The sequence below is a fragment of the Gambusia affinis genome, linkage group LG07 (genome assembly GCF_019740435.1).
Source record: "Gambusia affinis linkage group LG07, SWU_Gaff_1.0, whole genome shotgun sequence".
Taxonomy (NCBI): domain Eukaryota; kingdom Metazoa; phylum Chordata; class Actinopteri; order Cyprinodontiformes; family Poeciliidae; genus Gambusia; species Gambusia affinis.
Window position 1 is genome coordinate 1740460 of NC_057874.1, and position 22785 is coordinate 1763244.

Genomic DNA, 22785 nt, shown 5'->3' on the forward strand with positions numbered 1-22785 from the left:
CATGGTCTTATGCAAAAAAAAAACAAAAAACATGAGATTTTGCAATAATTAAAGCCCTTCTATTTTATAAAAAAATCCTATACTTTTTTTTTTTAAGTATGCAACTTGTAAAAAAAAAAAAAGTTGCATATTTGTTAGAACTGCCACTTTGTTGTGACAGTTTGGGAGGAGCCAATCCATGAAAGAATTTTAGCTCCTTTGTCTTCTTCCAGTCCTGACTAGAAACAACCAATCAGAGCCAGGCGGCAGCTCTTAGTGCTGTCTATCATGGTTTTATGAGCGCTACCCCTACAGCTTCTTCCTGATGGCACAGCCTGGTGTAAATGTTCAGGCTAGTTAGCATGGCCACAGATGAAGGCGGATAAACGGCTTTCCTGGAATGCTAAGCTGTTTCTCCACCATTAGCACATTGAGGAGCAAACTGTCCCTACATGATTGGCAGCACTAAGATCCTCCTCCTCACTCTGGTTGTTGTCTGATTAGTTTAGCTTTTTTCAGGTGGCAATGGAAGCCCAGAAAGGAAGCGGAGGAGTTCAGTCTTTTCACTGACTATCTATCTTATATTTCACTGTCACAACATAGTGACACTATTAACTAATAAGTTTAAAAAAACAAAGATTTATTTTAAAGAGTTACACACTGTAACTTTAAGAGCCACGATGTTTCCTGTCAAACTGAACTCTTGGTGTGTATATTACCCAAAATGCAACTCTGTACTCTACAGGTCAATGGAAAATCTGGTGATTCTTTTTTGGGAAGGTCCAGCTTAAAGAGAAGGAATTCCTAAAGTTGGTGTTTCCTCTGGAAATCCACTCACAGATATGCTGAGTCAGCTTTAGACCTCTTGAACTTTAGTAGTTCACACTTCATTGTCCGCCTCATTTAGTTTTGGCAGCAGATCTGTGTAGCATCGTAAGCAAAAGCCCTAAAATAACCATCCCGATGTGTAAGTTCCAGCACATCAACCCACACACACCTGTGCATGTCATGTATTATTCTGCCGGCGCCACTCGAAGACGTGGAAGCGGTCCTTATGGAGCAGCAGGTTGTGATGAATCTGACGGTCATGGTTGGTCAGGCCCGTTGGAGTATGATTAGTGGCCCTGGCATTTAGAAAGCTCATATGTCAGGGATGCGATGATCAGCCTAATCTGGATCATTGTTTGTAATGCCAGCCCAGGTTTGCAATAATTGATGCTAATGGACCTGGATGGGACATCACTTTTACTTATTCCGAGGCAATTATTCATCGTTAGCTGCTTTCCTTCGGAGAATCACAGGGAAGCTTTTTGTGTAGAAACAGTCAGGGGCATTCTGGGTGCCTTTGACTGAAAGGACTTGTGTTCTCCGTTGAGGCAGGCGTCTTTGCTCTTATGCTTTCTTTTCAACACTTACACATCCGCATGAGCTTTGAAAGGCGTTCCTCCGGTCGAGCCCACGCCGTCCACCGTGGACGGACTGAAAGGCATCAGCTGCATCGCAAATGACTCTCTGCTGCTCCCACCGAGCCCACTTCCAACAACAATGCTTCTTTTGCTCTTTTTTTGGGGCAGCTGGGGAGAGTGGATGGTTAGAGGTGGAAGATGAGGCGATGATGGTGGGAGTCATCGGACACGGCCAACAATTGTGGCGTGCTTTCAACGCGGTGGAGGTTCTGGGGGGGGGACAATGAGCGGCTCTAGTGAACTACACATCCCCACTTCATGGCTTTGATCTCAGCCAAAAATAAAACCAAAAAAGGACTTTTTTGGGAGAGACGGGGGTGATTCAATTCAGAACCTTAGATCTCTCTTGCTTTTGTTGACTTTGTTCTGTTAGCTCATTTTTTGGTAAGGCTTGGCTGCTTTTATCTAACCTTCTATCATTTCTTTAGATGAAAGTAAGTGGTGGGGTTAGTACACCCCCCACCCAAAAAGAGAAAGAAAGCAATTTTTGAGAATCTAAAAAGCCCCTCCTAAAAATAGTACAGTCCTTTAATTCAAGCCATTTTTCATTACTAACACTGCAAACATTTTGTCAAGTATTTTTGGCCTGGTTTCTGGTGCAAAAGTCTTATTACACTTAACTAAACAAACTTATAACTAACTTTTCAGTAAAATAAAAAGTTAGTTAACTTAACACAAGTTCTAGACTTATTTTAAGTCTAGAAATCCTTAATATTGATGAAAAAGTATTACTTCCACTGGCAGATTGTTTTACTTCTGGAAATAAAGTTAAATAATCTGCCAATGGAACAAATACGTTTTCATCAATATTAAGAAATTATTGACTTTAAATAAGCTCTTATGTCGGTCTGTCACCATAACAAATTTTGCTGGAGGATAAATTGTCACAGATGTTTTTGTGATAAATAATAATATTGTTTTGAGAAAATGTTCAAGTAATTTAATGGTAATGCAAAAATAATGCAAGAACACATTCTCAAAGATCAATAAACTTTAAATTGTAATGAACATTTAACACTGGAACTGAAAGACATTTGAAATATGCAGAATTAATAAACATAACAACAACAAAAGAAATGGATTATGGAGTGTCTGTAAACAAAAATGTCCTTCAGAAAAAGGCAAGATGAGACAGAAAGACTTTTGGCATTCAGATTTTGTCAGAAGAGATGGGAAGAACCATCAATTTTGCAAATTGAAATTATTGCTCTTTTCTTAAATTATCATGTGATTAATTGATTTGTTACTTATTGCCAAAGGCCTACTGTATTTTGCTGAAAAGTTACTTATGAGTTAGTTTTGTTTAACTTGGTGTACTAGGATGTTCCCACTAGAAACTAGACCAGAATGACTTGGTAAAATGTTGTGTTTTTGCAGTGAAACTCTTGCCTCGCTGCTTTACTGTACCACCGCCAGCAGAAAAGGGACGAAGATAATTAGAAAATAAAACAGCAGAGAGGATGAATTCATGACAAGCTTTCATCAAAGATCTCTGATCAGAAATGCCAGGCAGAGATAACGCCCTCTGAGAGGAGCGAAGTCAATTAGCCTCGCAACAACATTAATCACCTTTGAGCGACAGCTAGGAGATAACAGTAAACACTCCTCAAACAAAACTAACCAGAGGAAATGAAAACAAGCCGCTCGATTCCGGCACGGTGGACCAGACCGCGCGCGCTCACCCCATCGCTGTTTGGCTGCCCGCTTTTCACAGTCCGGTAAATATAATTAAGAACGACGGCAGCTCGCCGTGTTAAGAACGACTTGCCAACAGAGAGTTTGTCATCCGCCGTGCGGACCGCGACTCCATCCTGGATACTCAGTTATTCTGCCGAGGGGATGACACGTTCTGCTCCACAGAGGAGCGCTGACGAACATCAATCAGATGAGTGGATTAACATGAGGAGTGAGGGGGAGTGGAGGTCCACACACACCAGGTTGCTTTTTTACTGCTTTTCTTTAGAAGTTCATCCTGCATTTCGAGTTTTAGTTCCCACTGGACTAACTATGACAGGAGACTTTTAACAGCTACAAAGTAGTTGCAGAAAAATGTTAGACTGATCTCGGTAATTGATGGTCTATCATATAACATAAAGTGGAATTACTGCTGTTATCACTAGAGTTTCAATGGCTCTTCAAAGTCACTTCCAGCCTGCACAGGTTTCCTCTTCAATGACTAAAAGTCTACTTGTCTTAAAGAGATAAAGAATTAAATAGGAAATATGAGAGAAAACAAACTGAGTCAGCGTGGCTCTTTTTACTTTTTATCCTGTTTATTTATTATTATTATTATTTTGTTAACTAAAAAGCACATTTTAAAAAAAGAAGTGGATATGAGAACAAAAATAAAACGGACTTACATTTAAGATTTTGTTTTAAGGTGATCTGATGATTATGAGCACATAACTGTACAGTCTGGTCAAGCCTGTAAAGACGGGACCAGACGATTGGCAGTAGGATTTAATAAGCACTGACTTCTTCCTACTCCTTGTTGAAATGGATATGAAAGACTTGTTTTTCATGTTTAAATATTATTTCTATTTTTTTCATGGTTGTACGCAGCATGTTGCCAAAGCCAGTTTCTTTAACGATGCGTTTTAGCGGCTTACCTTGTGGAGAACGCTTGTTGGACAAACTGTGGACTCAGCAGTCTTCCCTACTTGTAGACTTTCAATATAAAGTCATAATTTATTGGTCTTGTGCAATATTATAAATTTTTGAGATTGCAAAAGTCAATGTCAATATCATCAAAATGAAAGCATAAATAAATAAAATGTGAACAAAGCACAGCCATCCTTAGCCGGCTCTGTTTTAGTTAAAGCTGTGGCTGCAAAATTTCTAAGTAGCAAAACAAAGAGCTGCTGAGGCCAGCGATTGGCAAACTAGGGGCCAGACACCCCAGATGGGGGAGCGGCGATGCGGTGCAGCGGCGAGGCGCGTGACCGGGGTCAGAAGCCGCTAAGTTGGGTAAAGCTGCTCCAGGCTGGAACAATAACACAGCAGGAGAGGTTTCAGACCTCCATCGCTGTCTGGTTTCAGGGTACAGACAGCACCGCATAAAGAAAACTGAACTGTCAGTCAAACCTGCAGCCAAACTTCCTGTCTTTTTCCTGTTGATGCCATATTTATTTTTAGCTAAATAGGTTTTAATGAAGACTGTTAGCAACACCTCCCTCCTGTCACATTAACACCAGCATGCCTTCCTGCTGCTGCTGATGCTGTGACTCACTTCCCACTGCAGCTGGTGAACACAGAGGTACCATCCCCTCCTCCGTCCAGCAGCAGCATGAAAACAAAGTGTTGTACCAGAAAGTTGCACTCTGGACCCCTTAACACGGGTCCAGTCTGAAGTTTGCTTCCACTCAGCATGATTTTCAAAATAACCTGAGGCTTTTTAAAATAAAAAAGCCTCAAGGTCTTTATCAGCAGTAGATGAGTAGAGAGAGATTCTGGAATCGAACCCTGGGCGTCTAATAGCCTCCGACTGTGGGGCAGCAGATCTACCTTTACACCACCCACTGTCCCTAAATTAAGTCTTTCAACTGTTCTGTTTTGGGGGGGAAGCAGGGCGGTGGAGTGACTATCCATAAATACATCTTTAATGACAAAACAAGAACTTGGAATTCCTAATCCAAACAGGGTCAAAACTGTACATGCAGACCCAAAAATATACATTCATCACCACTAATATTAAATCCAGTTTTCAAGTTCATTTATATAGCACATTTCAGCAACAAAACTTTACAAAGTGAAAACATACAAACATCATGAACACATCATACTGTCACCAACTGTGAAACTGTGAAAACAAACGTGACGTTTTGTCTAGTGCCATCATGAAAATCATCAATAACCATCTAACATGTTGATCAGTTATTCTGGGTCAAAAGCAGATGTAAAGAGAGGGTTTTAGCCTTCATTTAAAGAAACTCAGTGTTTCAGCTGTTTTGCAGTTTTCTGGAAGATTTGTGTTGCATAGGAGCTGAATGCTGCTTTGTGTTTTTTAATCAACCGCAGCTGTCTGATTGATTGATTGATTTTAGGCAGACACTGTTGCAGTTATCAGTGCAACCAAAGATAAACACATGGATAACTTTCTCTAGATCTTGTTACGGCGTTAGTCCTTTAATCCTAGAAATTTTCTGTAGGTGATAAAAGCCTGACTTTGTAACTGTTCCTTATCAAATTACAGGAAACCTGCAATGTTTGCGTAGCCATCATCAACTTCTGGGACAATTGTGTCTCTAGCTCATCACTCTGCCATTTCAGGATTTGTTTAAATTTGAACACTGTCTGAGCATTCAGTCATCTGGCTCAGTGATATCCCAACTTTTTGTCACATGGGCCAAAATCTTCACATTAAAAATCAGCACAAGCAGGTCAAAATATTTTGAATGAAAAAAATTACATTATTTTTTTTCACCTTAACAACAAACAATATTTTATATAAAAAGTAGTCCGATTTTGTTTTTATTTGGAAATCATTGTAGACCCAAAACTTAGAGAGTTTTGCCCTTTTAAAGGGAAAGACCGTCAACACAACCTTTTCGACCTCAAAAAAGATTTCTTATAAAACATCAAGAGAACGGGAGTTGAGTTATCATTTCTTTGAATTTTAAAGTCTCAATTGCATATTCATATATTGATTGAATACAAAGGCCATACAAAGTCATCTCCATTGGTTCAGTATTCCTAGGTTTGCAATCCCCAAGTTAAACCATCCAAATGTACTTTCTGTCAGTGTTGTTATGAAGGTCAATCTTTGTCTTTTCCAATTATATCTCACAAGTCTAATTTACCTGTAATGTATTTGTGAACATTTCAACAACCAGGCAATTCAAACTTCTCTACACCAGAACAACATAATCTAATAACCAATTACAAAACAAGCAATAAACTTTACATTTTTTTCAAGATTATCAAACAATTTACATCAGATATTTTGATCAATGTTCTCATTTTTCAAACAGGTGAGTTTTTAGTCTTGATTTAACCGTGTATAAAAGCTGGATGCTCTATAAAAGATGCAATGGTTAGGAAGTGCAAGATAAATACATGACATATGGCGAAGTAAAAATTCTGACCTGAACTGCCCATAGTTTCAGGCCTATCATGATAACACATTCTCCGTGCATCAAATTCTACCAGAAATGATTGTGATAAACTATAGTGAAATCATTTTGAGACCATTTTCAACTAATACATTATAATAACAATGGCATAATAATACAAGCACACCCACTGAAAAAGCAAAAATCATTCATTTCTAAAGAACATTTAATGACACTGAAACAGGAAAATATTATATATACAAAAATAAAACAAAACAAACGAGACAACCATAAATAAAATGGATTATGAAATCTCTGTAATGGAATGAAAGAAATGAACAGTCTTTCAGTTTAGACAGGAAAACAGGCAAAAGTGTCGGGTAGTTCAGACCAAGGTCTTCATCCTGAGGGTCAAATGTTTGTAGTGTTCTTCAAAATGACTTTTCAGTGATATTAAAGGGGAGCGTCTCTTTGACAAACATTTTCGTGCTCATTTTAATCGATCATTCAATTAACTGATTTATTGCTTACAGTAAACTACAGGCTCACGTAGTTTTAGGTCTAACTGAATAAAGTGACAACAATATGTTATCAGACACACCCATTGGACCCTGAAGGCATCAATCTGGCAATACTTCAGAAACATGAAAAAAAAATCACCCTCCAATAGGATTTAAATAACTATTAGCTCAGCAGCGAATGAAGCTGCTCTTAAGAGCAGACTTATGCTTAAAGAAATAATTTGAGACTTGCCAGATAATGAAATTTGCCTGCGGCCAACATGACATATTATCTGACCTCGCAGTACTCTTCATAAATCAGCGAGCCCAATAATTTTACATTTAGATCACTTGGTGCTGAACTAATCAGTAATCTCATTTGAAAGCGGACTGCTGGCAGTTTTTTTTGGCGACGTGTGAGGTTAGGAGAGCCGCCATGCGCACAGCGCTGCTCACCACACAGAACTCCACAGTACACAGCATATTGCAGAGCCAGGTTAATTAAGGTTAATGAACCCAATTTGGTAGAATATGTATGGATAAATTTCAGGCACTGTGTCACCTGTCTTCGTGGATTAATTAACAGGCTGTCTTCAGGCTTCTTAGTTAAAAATAACATTTGGTTCCCGGTTGATGTGCTGCAGTAAAAGGCATTAACTTAAACAGGCAAGAGCTAAAAATAACCTGCATGTATCGCTGAAACATATTCAACCCCTTTGTATTTTTTAATATTTATAAATAACTTCTATTTTTTTCCATTTTATTTATTTTAGTAGCTTATAAATGTACACTGAAAAAAATAATAAGAAATGTAAATAGTAAATAGTAAAGTGTTTTCTTTTTTTGTTGTTTTTTTTCCAGGAACATTATTACTAATTAAAACACATTTTGTAGATTAATTACCCTCACATGGACAGAAGACTTTATTTGTGTTAATTCTGATCAGTGACGTGCGGTCAGGGGAGGCAGGTGAGGCAGTGCCTCACCAGCCATCATGGAAAGAAAGAAAATATATAATCATAAAGTAATTTAAATTGTTATATTCATCCGGTGGTTTGTACTAAAAAATATTTATTTTTCATGTAGCTTCACCAATTTCGATTTTTATTTGTTCAAAATCGCTGAATTTTCTTATTTTCCCATTCAAATGCTTGGAAGCGATGCCGGTGAGGCAGCAGCGAGCTCTGCCTCACCTTGGATTGCGCAACCCCTGGCTCTGCGCGGGCTGCTAAGCGGAGAGAGCATGTTGCTGTACGGCGTCAATAAAATGGTTTAAACTAATTTAATATGTGAACTTATTTCCAATAATTTAGCTTATGTATATAATGTACAGTGCTTTTTGTCACCAACTGTGTTTGTGTAACGTGTTTCGTGTAATGAGCGATTATAAACGGCAGAGAACAGGTTCGAGGTGAGGCAGGCAGTTCTCTTGCCTCATGGCAGGGGGCGCTCAAGATCCCAGACGTTCGTCTTGTTCACTCCTCAACTGCTGAGTAAGTGACAGCGAGCTAGGCTAAACGATTCGGGAAGCAAGTCAAGTGCAGCGATAGATTATAATAGAGATAGTGATTTTTTTCCTCTCGCTTATCCCGACTTTCGACATGGATGACTACATTACAACTGTTGTAATGTAGTCATCCATGTCGAAATGTGTGTTTTGTGAGCTACAGTTTGTATGTGTAAGGATGCAGAAGTGAAACATAACCTGTAAACTGCTGTCAATCTATGCATCTATTTGCAAATCTGATTCTGATGACGTCAGTGCCTCACCAGCTATGAACCTCACCGCACCTCACTGATTCTGATCATTATTCTACTAATAGTTATTAAAAACATGACATTAAAAATGGGAATATTAAGACCGGTCCTTCCAAGATCCAGACCAAAGCTGAATGTTTAGAACTTGACAGATATTTCAGGATGTTGCTTTTTTTTACAGCACAAAATACAAAAATCATCTGAACAGTTGACTTCTGAAGACAAACAGACCAGGTTCACACAGCCGACAAATTCAGGATATAAACAATAGCTGAAAATTATGATTATGAAATTATTAAAGAAATCTGTGTCACTGAAGCGCATCGCTCCACAGTCCCACCACACTGACCTCTGACCTCACATCCAAACAGACGTTTCTACAGAAGTTCCAGTCAACGCTCCAAAAAATACCAGTATGAGTTGTGCTTCCTCTTTCTTGGCTTATTTCTTGTTATGATCTTGTGGTGATCCTGTCAGCTCTCACTGCTGAATAAACTTTAATATGGATCCATAAACAATAATTAAAATAATCAGTAATGAATAGTTCTGTAAACAGAGAGCTGCTGTGACGTTAACATTTGAATCGTGTGCATGCACACAGACAGCCTGCTACAGTCTGGTTTAACTAGTACTAGCAGTATTAACAACCTCGCAGGAAAAATAAATTGGAATTGAGCATCAGGACCTGCTGTGTGAACGGAACCATAGTGAACTGGATTTTAGTTAGGAGTATGATCTTAAAGGAGTATTTAGATTTTTTTTTCTTGCTTTAAAATTTGTCTTAACAAAGAACAAAATATTACAAAGTTCAGGTTTTTGTGCAGCACTGTAAAATCTCTTTACATTGTTAAAAACAGTTCCCACTGAAGAAACCCTGTTTGGGTTTCTATTGCTGATAGGACTCTGGTGGTTACATTTGCTGAGCTCAACGCACGTCGAGCCAAAGTGTTTCTGACCTGCTGCTGCCATCAATTGTCAAAAGAAAATTAGCTCAGTTTAACAGCACTTTGGGTATCAGGACCACGGCGAGAACAGCTCTGTAATGTTCAGTGCTGGTGGGCGTGATGAATGAAAGGTAACCTGATTACCAGCGGAGCTATTAAAATCTCTCATGTGTGACTTGCCTCAGCAGCCATCTCTGCTTAGCAGAGAGGCGGCAGATTGCTGTTTGGCTCATATTAGTGGGTGTGTGTCACTATTGATTTCCATGTTGTGTTTTTTTTCTCCATGTGTTTTGCTCACGCTGGGCCCAGATTTATTATTCATACAGTCGCTGAGGCAGGGAATGGGCCACAGCGTCAGTCCCCTCCACATTTTACACCCTCCCTCCTTGCTCAAATGTTTCTTTTCACTCTGAGCTACCTGACAGGTTCAAATTGTGTTTTCTCTGTTACGTGCTGTCCATATTTCCATCTGAATAATTACAGAGGCGAGGCATTACATACTGCTCACATCGGGTAAGAACTATAGGGAGGATGTTCCGGCATCGGGGCGCAGCTAAAGTGCCTGTAGGCAAACAATAAGTGCCAGTCTGTCCATCCGTTTTAATGAGCCTTTTCAGTTTATGCTTATATTGTTAAAACACTGGCCATCTGAGGCAAATAAAATCCTGCAAATGGTGCAGAACTTCCTCTGCTTTAAATGAAGTGGAAACACAAAACGCGGCAAGAGTGCAGGTTCTGCACCAGGCTGTTTTTAAAATGACATCACCTCTTCACAAACTCTTCCTCTGCGATCGGATTGGACAGGTGAAGGATTCATTAATTACGCCTCTCTGACTGATGGACATGGTGAGCCTCAAACCCGTCTGCCGGAGACAAAAGCAGAAAGATTGGGGGAAATAAATTGAATAAGATTTATTATAAAGTGCAGACACAACAGGATTAATATTTAAAGCACATTGAGTTTCAGCTGGAGTTTAGGAGGAGAACAGTAGAAAACACTTCTAGTCAGTGTCTATGGCTGGGCAGCAGTGATTTAATTAGCTATCAAAAACTATTAATAATTATAATCAATCAGTCAATCTATTAACCAAACAGTTTGTTAAAAAATATAAATAAAATAGTTTTGTGAAAACTAACAAGTTGGGGCTCCGTCTTATCAGGAATCATTAGCCGACCAGCTCTGCCTTTTCCAGGTGTTTTTCAGTGAGGAGGTGTTAGAGCAGTTTGTGCTCTGGTGTTCCCAGACATACGTGGGTCCATGCAGAGGTGAATAAAAATCAGCTTCTCTCCAAAATACAAGAATTTTACCTGCTCAACAATATATTACCATTTTTAGAGGGAAAAAAAAACTAACTTTGTGTCTACCTGAGATGTTTTACTGGAAGATTTTCGTTCCAGACTCAGTGGTGTCCATAATAATTTTGCCTTAATTAAAAATCAATATTCTTCAACACTGTTTTAGATATGTTTAAGCAGATTTTCTAAGTAGGATTTGAGCTGACCAGTCGCAACACCACCTGATCTGTTTTCCATAAGACCGTCAGTTATTCCCGTGTCTCTGCAGATTTCTCTGTTGGCTCCCAATTTGTCTCACTTCTGATCCTTTTGGAATCCCTGCAGTGAGTCTGGGATATTGGATAAGAGGACAATATGACCTATGGCAACACCAGCGGCTCTCTGCAACCCCCAGAATTTTTAATTTGTCTCCACTGAAGGATCACTTTTAAAACGTCTCGATCACCAGCAGAACAAAAAAAAAGCTGCTCAATATTTGGATATCTTCAGATTTTTTGCTGTGTGAAGCTGCAGCTGTTAGAGAATCAGTTTCTCACTTCAAGCTGGAGAAATAGAACAAAAGATTCTGAGTGTGTGTTGTCTCTGAGATCAAAGCATATCAGTGTGTTGGAGTGGTGTGACAACACTGGTATGAATACACTTGCAAAAAGTTGTGTATTGTGACTTTCAATAAAGGTTAAAAGGATGTTTGCAGACCAGAGTTCTTGAGCTCATTCTTGATGGGCTATTTTTCTTAACTGCTGTTATTTTTTGTCATTGTTATTTTTCAGACTTGGAGAACTTCAAGACTCACAGAAGAAGTTCTGTCTCAGTACGGGAAGGTCAAGGAGTGGTTCTGCTGTGCGGACCTCCCCCTCATTCTGGAGGTAAAATTCTCTGTTTCCATGACAGTTAAACAGAAACGACTCATTCCCTCTGAGGAAAAAACACCCCTGAATCAACTTGTTTCTGTTCAGACTTAGGAAATCCAAAGGTCAAGAAACATTTATATTTATCTATGTGCTGTATATCTTTCTCCTGTATGGTCAAATATAAATTTGGTTTTGAAGGTTGTGGCCAAAATGGTGAACATCATAAAAACTTGTCAAATTTATTTTTTTTCTATGAGATGTTTCTTTTTCTGTTAGTGTGAAGAATTAATGTCAGATTAAAAGTGGCAAAAGTTCAGAAATGAGTGTCGACTTTCCAGACCTCCTTTAAACATTAAGAAAATTACAACGGAATAAAAATGACCTCTGAGTTTCTTTTCAGATCTTCTGTTGCTCACTAAAAACGTATTTTCCCCCCATTATGTTGTTTTGATCAGGCCTGTCGAGTGTCGCCGTCTGGAGACTAACGCATAATTTGCCCTGATTAGAACGGTTTAGCTCATTCTCCGGCAGTGGAATGAAAACGTTTTCCTCCCTGCAGTATGCATTCATCATTGTTTAGTCCCAAGCTAAAGGCAGACATCGCCTGAATCAAATAATACGATGCGAGGTATTTGCTTTCTCTCCGAGAGCTAAATGAGAAGATCAATACCAGTTTGAGTTAGCGCAGCATAAAATAACTAGGGAGCAAAGCAGGCTTTGTTTCACATTTAAAGTCTATGAAATATTCAAAGACTTTAATGTGTGTTGTATCATTTATTCCTTAGTATAAACCTAAATGTTTGATGTAAGCAGGGTGTACTTATAAGAAGAATTGTAAAATAAGATAGCAGATATAAATTTTTTACATTTGATCAGGGTTGCTCCAAATAAGAACCTAATATCCATTTAAGACAACATCCATATTTGTTTTATGTTCTTTCCCAAGATTTAACACCATCAATCATAATGGTGTTAAAATCGGTGCAAACACTTAACACTAATATAGATCTGGATTTAAGTAAGAATGCTGACCACTGGATCAGCATCAACAGCCGGTGTGTTCAGGGTCTTTTCTTCTTTATTAGCATTTAGACACTCGATCTGTTTTTTTGTTTGCATTTTTAAAAACGTAATTATAAGAAAAAGTATCGATGGCTAATGATGGTTTTCAGGTTTCTGTTGAAATTCATTATTGTCTGCTAAATAACAAGCACATTAAAGTTTATTCATGGTGTTTTTCATTTTGTCTTTAATGCAAAAATATTGTCAGGAGTCTGGCTGCTTATCTGTCCCACTCAGACAATTTGTGGAACAGGCAGCAAATATAATTTGCGCTGCCTTTTGGTTTCAGACCCCAGCATCCAGACAGTGCTGCTGCGCCGTAACGTGATGATGCACTGGAACCATTAGGTTGTCCTGCTGCTCTAAATTGGATTTGCTGGAGGATATTTGACATCAGTTATTATTATTATTTTTTTTAATGTTCCAAATATTTGACCAGTCTTGATTTTTGTCATATCTATCTATCCTCGGCCTAGTTGTATCGTGCGTATTTTGGACTTGTAATAAGTAGCTGAGGACAGGGTTCCTTCAGCTGTACACACTGTGTCTACCTTGAGATTTTCTTTAAGTAAAACAGAAAAAAATAATTTTTGAGTTTTTTAAATTATTATCTAACCCTCTCGACTATTAACAACATTTAGGAGAAAAAAAAAATCTATTGTGTCAAAACATCTTGTACGTAGTGAGTCTGTGTGAGTCAGTGGTAACATTTAGTCCAAGGTCTAAATGTTATTGGTCAGTTTACCTTTGTAAATTTGTCGACTTGGTGCTTTTTCTGTAAGCTAAAAATGAATGAGGGGAGTTTGAATCTTCCCGTAGTTCTAAGATCGGTTGTTTGGATCCTACCAGAGCTTTTTACCGTGTGCGCGGTTCTGGCGGGTCGCCAGTTTATGAGCTTTTTGTGTGTGCGTGTGTGTGTGTATATGTGTGTGTGGTTTGGTGAACTGAAGAGCTGACTGTCACCTGGTTGGACAACTGTTTCACCCGCTACTGGTGCATTCACACCAATGATGTAATGATGACATTACATCTCTAGGGGGCACCAGGGCAGCCAAAATGTAGGTCTTTGGTCCTATGGTTAAAAATGGCTGGTTTAGCACATATAAAGGCAGAAAATTATTTTGGTAGATTTTTCTGAACTTTTTACAGTTTATGAGCTTTTGTTTCCAAATCTCAAGGTTAGTTCTATTCTTCTTTCTTTTCAATGCTAATTTTGTGGTTGACATACGAAAGCTGCAGAATATAAAATTCTGGAGATGATTTCTAAAGGAGTTCCTAAAGAGATTTCCACAACAAAAGTGGCCAAGTAATGACATCAAAATCACACCAAAACATGATTTCCATGTAGTTGAACTCTGCCGGTGATGATACGTCATTTACAGATCATTATCTGTCTTATTTTGAGACTTTTGCATAAATTGTTATGACCCTGAAAGCGACCTGCATGAGGAGATGAAGAACATAGATGTCATACTGGAGTGCTCTGTTTATGGAAGTAATAACAAACTGAGCCGTCTGTGGATCATTTTTTTTAATTTTTTCAGTAATGGGAGCATACATCATGTTCACAAAACCAGAGACAAAGGAAGCTAGTATAAAACGGCCTTTTGTGGAGAATTGACTGCAACTTCTATAGATAAATCTGTTTGGATGCATAGTCTGAGCCAAGAGTGGCTTCTGCCTGTTTCTGGTGCAGAGCTACATCAATGACATAAAAGTTCAATAAAATCCAGCATGACCGTTCAAACTGCAGAAGCTTTGAAAACTACTGGATGTATATTCGATTTGGTACCATTAAACCTGTACCACTGTGGGAGTGGAACAGATCAAATTTTTTTGCAGATGAAAAGATTTAAAGTCAGATATGGGTCGCATTTCAGCAAAAACTTTGGATTTGAGTTGCACTGCTTGGTGTGTCAATGTAGCCTAAAAACCAATACAACAAATATTGTCTGTAACAACAGCATATGTCCCTTTCTAGCTTGGTCTCTAGAACTACTTTCTAGAGTTCTAGAGGTATTTTGATTATATTCTCCAAGCTGACTGGCTCCCATCAGATAGAACTGATTCATGGACCACTCTTCTGCAGTTAAAATGCTGCGTGCCTGGAATTGATTGAGTCCTAATTACCTAAATCTCATCCTTTCAGGGTTTACCTGGTGAAAGCTTTAAAAGCCTGAGGGTAACCTGGGTTTTCTGTTTCTCTTAACGCTCTTTGTCTTTGTTTGATGTCTGTACAGTAAAGGTTGCTGCACTGACTGGCTTCAGATCTGCCAATTTGTGCTGAAGTAATCCAATTAGGGTTTGCCTTTTAGGACCAACAGGGAAATAACGACAACACGTCAGGCGCCCTCAGGCTCCTGAAAATCCATCTTAAGACAGCTGTCTTCACACTAATAAACAGAAATGATGCAGGTTGTCAATTACAAGTTTGTTTAGAGAGTCAGTGTACACATCTTGGATGTAACACGTCTTCTGGCTGAAACCGCAAAAGTGCCTTTGTCACTCTTCATGTCAGGTTTTTCCATTTGTTGTTTGCAATAACTTTCATACTTATTGCTTAAATGTTTGCCTGAGTAAAAATGTGTCCTTTAGTTTATACTAAAAATGTCAATACACTAGAATTCATCTGTGTTTTTTAACTATCTAACAGGCCGATCAAAAAAAATATATATATTAAAAAGAGAGAGATTCGTCGTGTATGTAATGTGCCCCCCGCTATGCAAACCCTATCCTTTGTGTATTATAGAGACTTTTTGTTTTGTTTATGTTTGTTTATTTGTCTGTTTTAAGCTTTCTTACATAATGACATAAAGAAGGGGAACAAAACTATAAAAAACAAAGAAATAAAACAAATCCAAATGAATAAAATATCATTAGTTGGCAATCAGTAGGCATGATGGAGCACAGAGGAGAGGTTGGGGCCCCACCCTGATGGCCCCTGAACTCTATCAGCCAACCCCGGAGCAGACAGCCCCAAAGGATGGAAAGCCAACATTATAATAATAACAGTACATAAAAACCATAATAATAACAACAATAATGATCACTGTAGTAATATTCAACAATAATTAAAATAAATCCTAATGAAATGTTAATTGGAGTGGCATACGTAGCAAGACACTGTATAAGTGACCAGTTGTGACCAGAACCCATGAAGCAAATGCTAGAGGGATGATTCACAACATAAATGATCCTTCAATATATGTGCGACATATTTTGATGAACGATATGATTAGAGGCAGTGAAAGGAGAAGCAGGGCTCCCTCAGTGGGGAAACTGTTTCATGCTCTGGTTGGGACATAAATTCAGGAAGCAGCTCTGCCATCAATTTTCAATTCTGCTCTTTTTTGTGCTGCATGGCTGTTTGGTCCATCAGAAGATATGCAATGGCATGTCAGTGCTTGCAAATAAATTCAATGAAACAAGATAACTGATGAGTAAAAGGCCAAACACAACCACTGTACATCCAGGATGAACATGAATATAAAAAGTGACTGTTGAGAGGAGAAAATGTTATAACAAAATGTAAAGATTTTTTTGCCCACTAAGTATATTTTTATAGGCATTTGATCTTTTAAAAGAAGGATTTACCATCTAGACAAAAGTTTTGAGGTTGACAAGTTTTTTTTTTCTTTGTGTCCGAGTGTCTCACATCATTCTTTAGAAAGGTGACATGTATTCAAATCTTATACTTCTATATGTAGAAATCATTAGACAGCTTCTGACTCTTGTGACATTTAATAAAGCAGGCATGCACTGAAGTTAGAAAACTGAAAACTGAAAAAAAGTCAGACTTTGATGACAAAAACTGTTATATTCTACCTTACAGTATTGCTGCTTTTGTAAAACTCCTTTGACCCAAAGGGAGACCGAGCTCAGTGTGGCATCAACTTCCTGGCAGTCTGTAAAAACTATCCCACAGGAAGACTCCATTACATTTTAATTAAATTTTGCAAGTGGGTGGGACACCCAAGGAAAACCTCTGCACTTCCCCATCCACTGCCATATGGCTGCAAACCTCCCTATATAGTGGAGGGAGTCTCAAAGTGTACTGAAGGCTGTGCTTGGCTTCCACCTGCCAGAGGGCGCTCCCTGAGGACACATTATGCATGGCAGACAGCTGTCCTGCCTGGTGCATGCACCATGAGCCTGTCCATGCAGAAAGACATGTTCGGTCAGAAGGACGAACTCGGGAATGGGCGAGATGTTAGTAGGAAGGGCGAAATTTAAAGGGAATGTAAATTGATGGAAATGAGTTAACTGGTGATAGGAAACTGCAAATCCATGAAAGGATTAGGTTGTTATCACTGTGTTCAGTGAATGTATTGGTTAAGCTGTTTCCTCTGTGGAGGATCTTTAGCATGCTAAACATGCTAAATGTGAATTTGCATGCTAAATATGTGAAGTCACATGCTAAACATGTGAATTGGGATGAAAGAAGCACATTTAACAAAGTTCTGCTGCTTTAGGAAAAGTTACATTTTATTTGCAGGCACCTTCTCATTTTTAATGTTTTTCTCAAGGCGGAGGTGGTGATTTATTCTTCAACACAACATGACTTGACTAAAACATTACAGTCACCAACCCAGGAATGAGACAGACAGAAGAATCCTGCAAAGGGCAAGGACAGGGCTGGAACTGAAATACAACATGATGCAGGTACATAGCCTGACTTATAAAGATGGAACACAGGTGAAAAACACAAACTTAATTAGCAGGGAGAAAGCTGAGCTGAGGAATGAAACAGGAGAAACAAACGAGACAGAAACCTAGACATAAGTATAAAATAACAAGAAACAAAACCTAACATAAGAAACTGAACCTCCTCAACACTATTGAAATGAAGAGACATGGATACTGGAACATGACTGGACTAATGCAAAAGGATAAATAACAATCAGGTCCAGAACATAAAGAGTAACAGACCAGGGTAACTATGAGTAACAACAAAATAAAACAAAACTATGAATAAACAGAAAACCAGGGAACAGATTATAAAACATAAAACCCCATAACAAAACTACAAAACATGAGAGAATTTTCATTAGTGTAGACAGAGTATCTGCATAACTTAGAATGGCATTAGGTAGTATGGTTATCAATTTATTGGTGTTTTATTTGAATAGCAGTTTTATACATTCCTTGCCATTATTGCTCATGTATGGAGAGTTAGAGTTGATGTTTTCACAGCGTGGACTTTTTTTTTTTTTGACATGTAAGGAATTTAACAGCATCTTAACTGGATTAACTTTTGATCAAATTGTGGATGCTATAGAGTCAGACAAGTAGGAAGATAATGATGATGATGATGATGATGATGATGGAGTGGATTCACACCAGCCCTGTTCAGTCCGTTTTAATAGAAGTCAGTTCATTTGCATAGAAAGTCAAAGTAGAGGTGCAAATGTGTGATCAAACTCTGATGCGGATCATGAGTGCAATCTCTGGTCTGCCTACAAACCTCTGTCTCAGTTCAGTTGAAGTGAACTCTGCCATTATATATGTGAATGTAAAGCGAACTGGAGAACACTCTAAAAGCAGGACGCGGACTATAGGATAGGGCATTCTGGGTAAATCCAACAAAAACAAGCGAGTGCCTTATGCTAGCAAGAGATGAAGACAAAATCCTGCGACAGCTAAAATCTCACTGCACTCCATTTCATAAAGAAGGAAGTTGTGCTCAGTGTCTTCTTCAGAGGTTTTTGTGTCATTTTCTTCCGTGCTTCTTAGTGCAGCGCCACCACAGGCAAAGAGGGGAACAAGTTTTTTCAAATTGTTTGGTTGGTTTGAAACACTGCAATGTGAAAGCAAACACAGCTACATTTTCAGTAGACTAGACTACTGGACAGTTAGGTGTGAAAACACCCTTAGATAATGAATCTACATGTCACTGAAATAGAGGCAGCGAGGTTGGAAGATGTGATAGTGGCATAAGAGACGTTCCACCATGTTTAATGAAATGACAGACAGTAACAGTCAAATCACACCTTTTCACATTAGCTGGTTATATGTGAATGTGTGTAAATGTGACATTGAAGAGTTTTGATATTAGTGTTCGTATCTTCCTTCTTTCTCAATCCCATAATGCAAACGTTGTTGGATTGAACTCTAAAACTGAAACATTCACCCATTTGAAAATGTGTGTGAGGCTTTAGTGCTGAGCAGCTTTTTAAAACGTAGACCTTCTGCAAATAGAGCTTCCTTCACATAACGTTGACAGTCTGAATTCTCTGAGGACCCATATGGTTGCCCAGTTTTAATCTCGCTGTCTTTTTAATGGTGCTATGTGTGTCATTTTTATTTTATTTTATTTTATTTTTTTCATCGGGGATTTCTTTGCTTTTAATCTGATTAGCACATGACACATTTCACCGTCTGCATGAGTAATCTCCTTGCACAATCCCATATTGAGTCCCACCCCCCTTTCTCATGTGTCTGAGGACTTCAACTCTCTGAAATATTGCCACGTTACCGTCACACCAGCCCCGCTAACAGAGACTTTTCTGCAAACTCCATCACGGCGTTTGAAGTTTCCTCGTCGTGACGAGGAAACTTCACTGACAACGTGACGCCGGCGTGAAATGGGATCGTCGGTGTTTTCCTGGAGTGACACGGTGAATTGATTGGAGCTTTCTAATCACGTATGAAAAGGTCATGGAGGAGCTTGAGCATACACTCACACACGCACACGCCTGCACACCACCCAGTGGGTGTGTGAGTAGCATGCTTCCTAAAGCTCCTGTTAAGCTCCTTAAAGTTCCTGCCGTTGTGATGAATGTTAGTGGTGTGTGCGTGTGTGTGTGTGTTAGATGTTTGTGTATGAGGGTCATACGTTGACCTGTGCTCCCTGTGCGTGTGTTTCAGTAGGGTTCCTGTTTACGTCATGTGAGCCTCCGTCAGCACCTCCGTCCGCCCCGCTGCTCTGTCCTCGGGCGGCGTGGCGCTGCAGCATAAACACAAATCCCTCGGCGCATGTGGGAGTTTGATCCCCGAAGAAATGCGGCATCACCTGCTGTGCAAGGGGAAAATAACAATAGTGGAAAAACATGACAGGCTTGTCCACACAGGACTCACTTAACAGTGCAATTCTAGGCTGAGTCCTTAACACTTCAAAGGGAGCATTAAGGTACCTGACAGAAGTGAGTTCAGTCCCTGCTCACTGCACCGACTGATAGATCTTTACATCAAACCATTTTTTTCACTGGTTTGTTGATCAGAGGTGATGGAGATCTCAGGAATAAAACACATTCTTTAACGTTTTCCACATTCTTTCACGAGCAATCAGTGTGTTTTATTGAAAGTTAAAGTCTATTTTTTCTTTTTTTCTTTTAATAATAATTTGTAAGATGTAGCATGTTTTTTTTTTTACTCAATAAAAATATTTTGTAGACGCAGCTTTTGCTGCGGCAACACCTGCTAGTTTTGTGGGATATGAGGTTCTATTGGGGCAGCCAGGAGTTGCTTCTCAGCTGGACTGATCCAAAAAATAGAACATGTTTATGATCCGTTAACAAAATGAATTGCATTGTAATCAAACACAATATCTGAACAAGGAGAAAACACTACATATCTGCACACACACACACACACACACACACATTATATATATATATATATATATATATATATATATATATATATATATATATATATATATATATATATATATATATATATATATATATATATATATATATATATATGTGATTGCTGATTACAATTGAGCCTGTCAGTGAATTACAATCACTGGAGCTGAAGGCAGGGCATTACGACCTGGAAAGCATTGAAATTATGTGTTTGTGCCTAACAAAATTTTATCTCTGAAGACTTTTTTCTTTTTTTTTTTTTTTAGTATTTTTAGATTATTTTCCTCAACTCTACTCTGGCTGGTATTAGTGCTTGCTTGTTCTGGGCCAACCGAGTGGCTGCACTGGGAGTCTCCTGGGTTCACAGCCGTTGAGGATTCAGGTTCTCCCTGAGCTTTCAGCTCTACCTGTTGAAAGAATGATGCAAGCTTGGACCCAGCGCTTCAGCTGCATCACTTAGACATTGCATGGATGTTGCAATCCTGCTCCCACCCCTCCCCTCCTCGTCCTCCAGGGAAAAGATGTTACAGTCATCATAACATTCTGATTTCTCAAAGGCACACATCTTGTTTTTATCAGTTTTTTAAAGCTACTGTTTGGCATGAGCTTTGTTTGCTTTAATGCTCATGTGATCAGTTTGATTTCAGTGTGAAGCTGCTTTTTTCTGCTCTACTTTATAAAAGTTAGTCTTTGACTTATTTAACACACTCTGTGTGCGGATTAATATACATACTATGTTATTTATTTTCATTAAAAATGCTGCATATGTCTTAATACATAAAGGTGAGAAAATGTGCACTATTTAGTCATATTTGTCCTTTTCCTTTCCAATGCTAAGGTCAGCTAACCTGCCTAGCGGAGCCGCTGCTCTGACCCATTCAGACAGGATTAAAAATAACCTGGGTGTTGTTGTTTGTGTGTTCTCTTTCCAGTGTCCTGCACTGGCAACTTCAGTGTCAGCGCCACTTTTGTGCTGCAAAAGGGGGTAACGCAGGTTTGACTCGTTGTACAGCAGACGTTGTTAAATGAACTCCACAAAAGGCTGTTGTTATACAAGCTTTAAATGCTATTGGGCCATCAAACTGAAAAAGAGACAAAGATAACAAAGACAGACAGTAGAAACACTTTGAAGTGGAAGGAAAGTGAGAAGAAGAATGATAAACTAATAATAATAATAATAATAATAATAATAATAATAATAATAATAGTGATCATTTGGCAGTTGGTGCAGCTGTTAGCACTGCTGCCTTGCAGCGCCTGAGTTTGAATCCTGGTTGGGTTCTCTCCTAGTATTCTAGCTTCCTCTCTAGGCTCAAGACATGACTGTTGAGTCAATTGAAGATATTGAACAAGATGAAAACAAGTTAGCAGCTTTGGTAGGGTTTTCAGAACATTAGCTATTCCAAACATGTTTGTTTTGCATGCTTGTCCAGCCGTTAATTGAAGCAGTTTTTGTTTTCATTTGGTGCTAATTGCTAAATTTGACAACCTGAAAATCTGAACACCTAATCAAAATTTACTTTAAATTGCTGCCATCCCCACGACCCGAATCCAGATAAGAGGATGGATGGATGGATGGATGGATGGATGGATGGATGGATGGATGGATGGATGGATGGATGGATGGATGGATGGATGGATGGATCAATGGATGGATGGATGGATGGATGGATGGATCAATGGATGGATGGATGGATGGATGGATGGATGGATGGATGGATGGATCAATGGATGGATGGATGGATGGATGGATGGATGGATGGATGGATGGATGGATGGATGGATGGACGGACGGACGGACGGACGGGCATACATACATGTTTTTTCTCTGTAAATTTTTCTTTTCTACCCGAGAATGAAATGAATCACATTTTCCCCTTCAGTCTTCATGCATTTTGAAAATATAAATCTTCTTTTAGAGCACAAGATAAATTTATTTCACCAGAACGTCTAAGATGTGTTCCGGTGAAATAAATCACACTCTGCTCACACCTGAAGTGTGTTGCATTTGCAGGGTTTCCTCTAGTGTTTGTGTTGAAAAATTTTAAAATTGAAGAAATCTGAAGGTTCATGATGAGCAGCCATTAAAATGTGGGAATAGTAGCGTGCAAGTCCCAGGGGCAGATTCAGGGGCAATTCAAATGTGTCAAGTATCTCTGACACAATTGGTATCGATGAATTTATACTGGAAGAGAATATTGTGATTAATTGTTTTTAATATTTCTTTGAAATTGCTGAAATACTGTGTTTTAATTTTGTTTGTGTCTTTTGTAATATTTGTAAAAGTAT

General features: G+C 38.8%; 1 protein-coding gene across 3 annotated transcripts in view; it reads left to right on the top strand.

The window, feature by feature from the left end:
- The window catches only part of cntn4 (contactin 4), a 264248-nt gene that overhangs the window by 151167 nt on the left and 90296 nt on the right, over window positions 1-22785 (top strand). For all 3 annotated transcript variants that reach the window (XM_044122286.1, XM_044122287.1, XM_044122288.1), the window contains exon 5: window positions 11765-11860. In XM_044122286.1, coding sequence (XP_043978221.1) covers window positions 11765-11860 — 96 coding nt within the window. The remainder of the gene's footprint in view (window positions 1-11764; window positions 11861-22785) is intronic.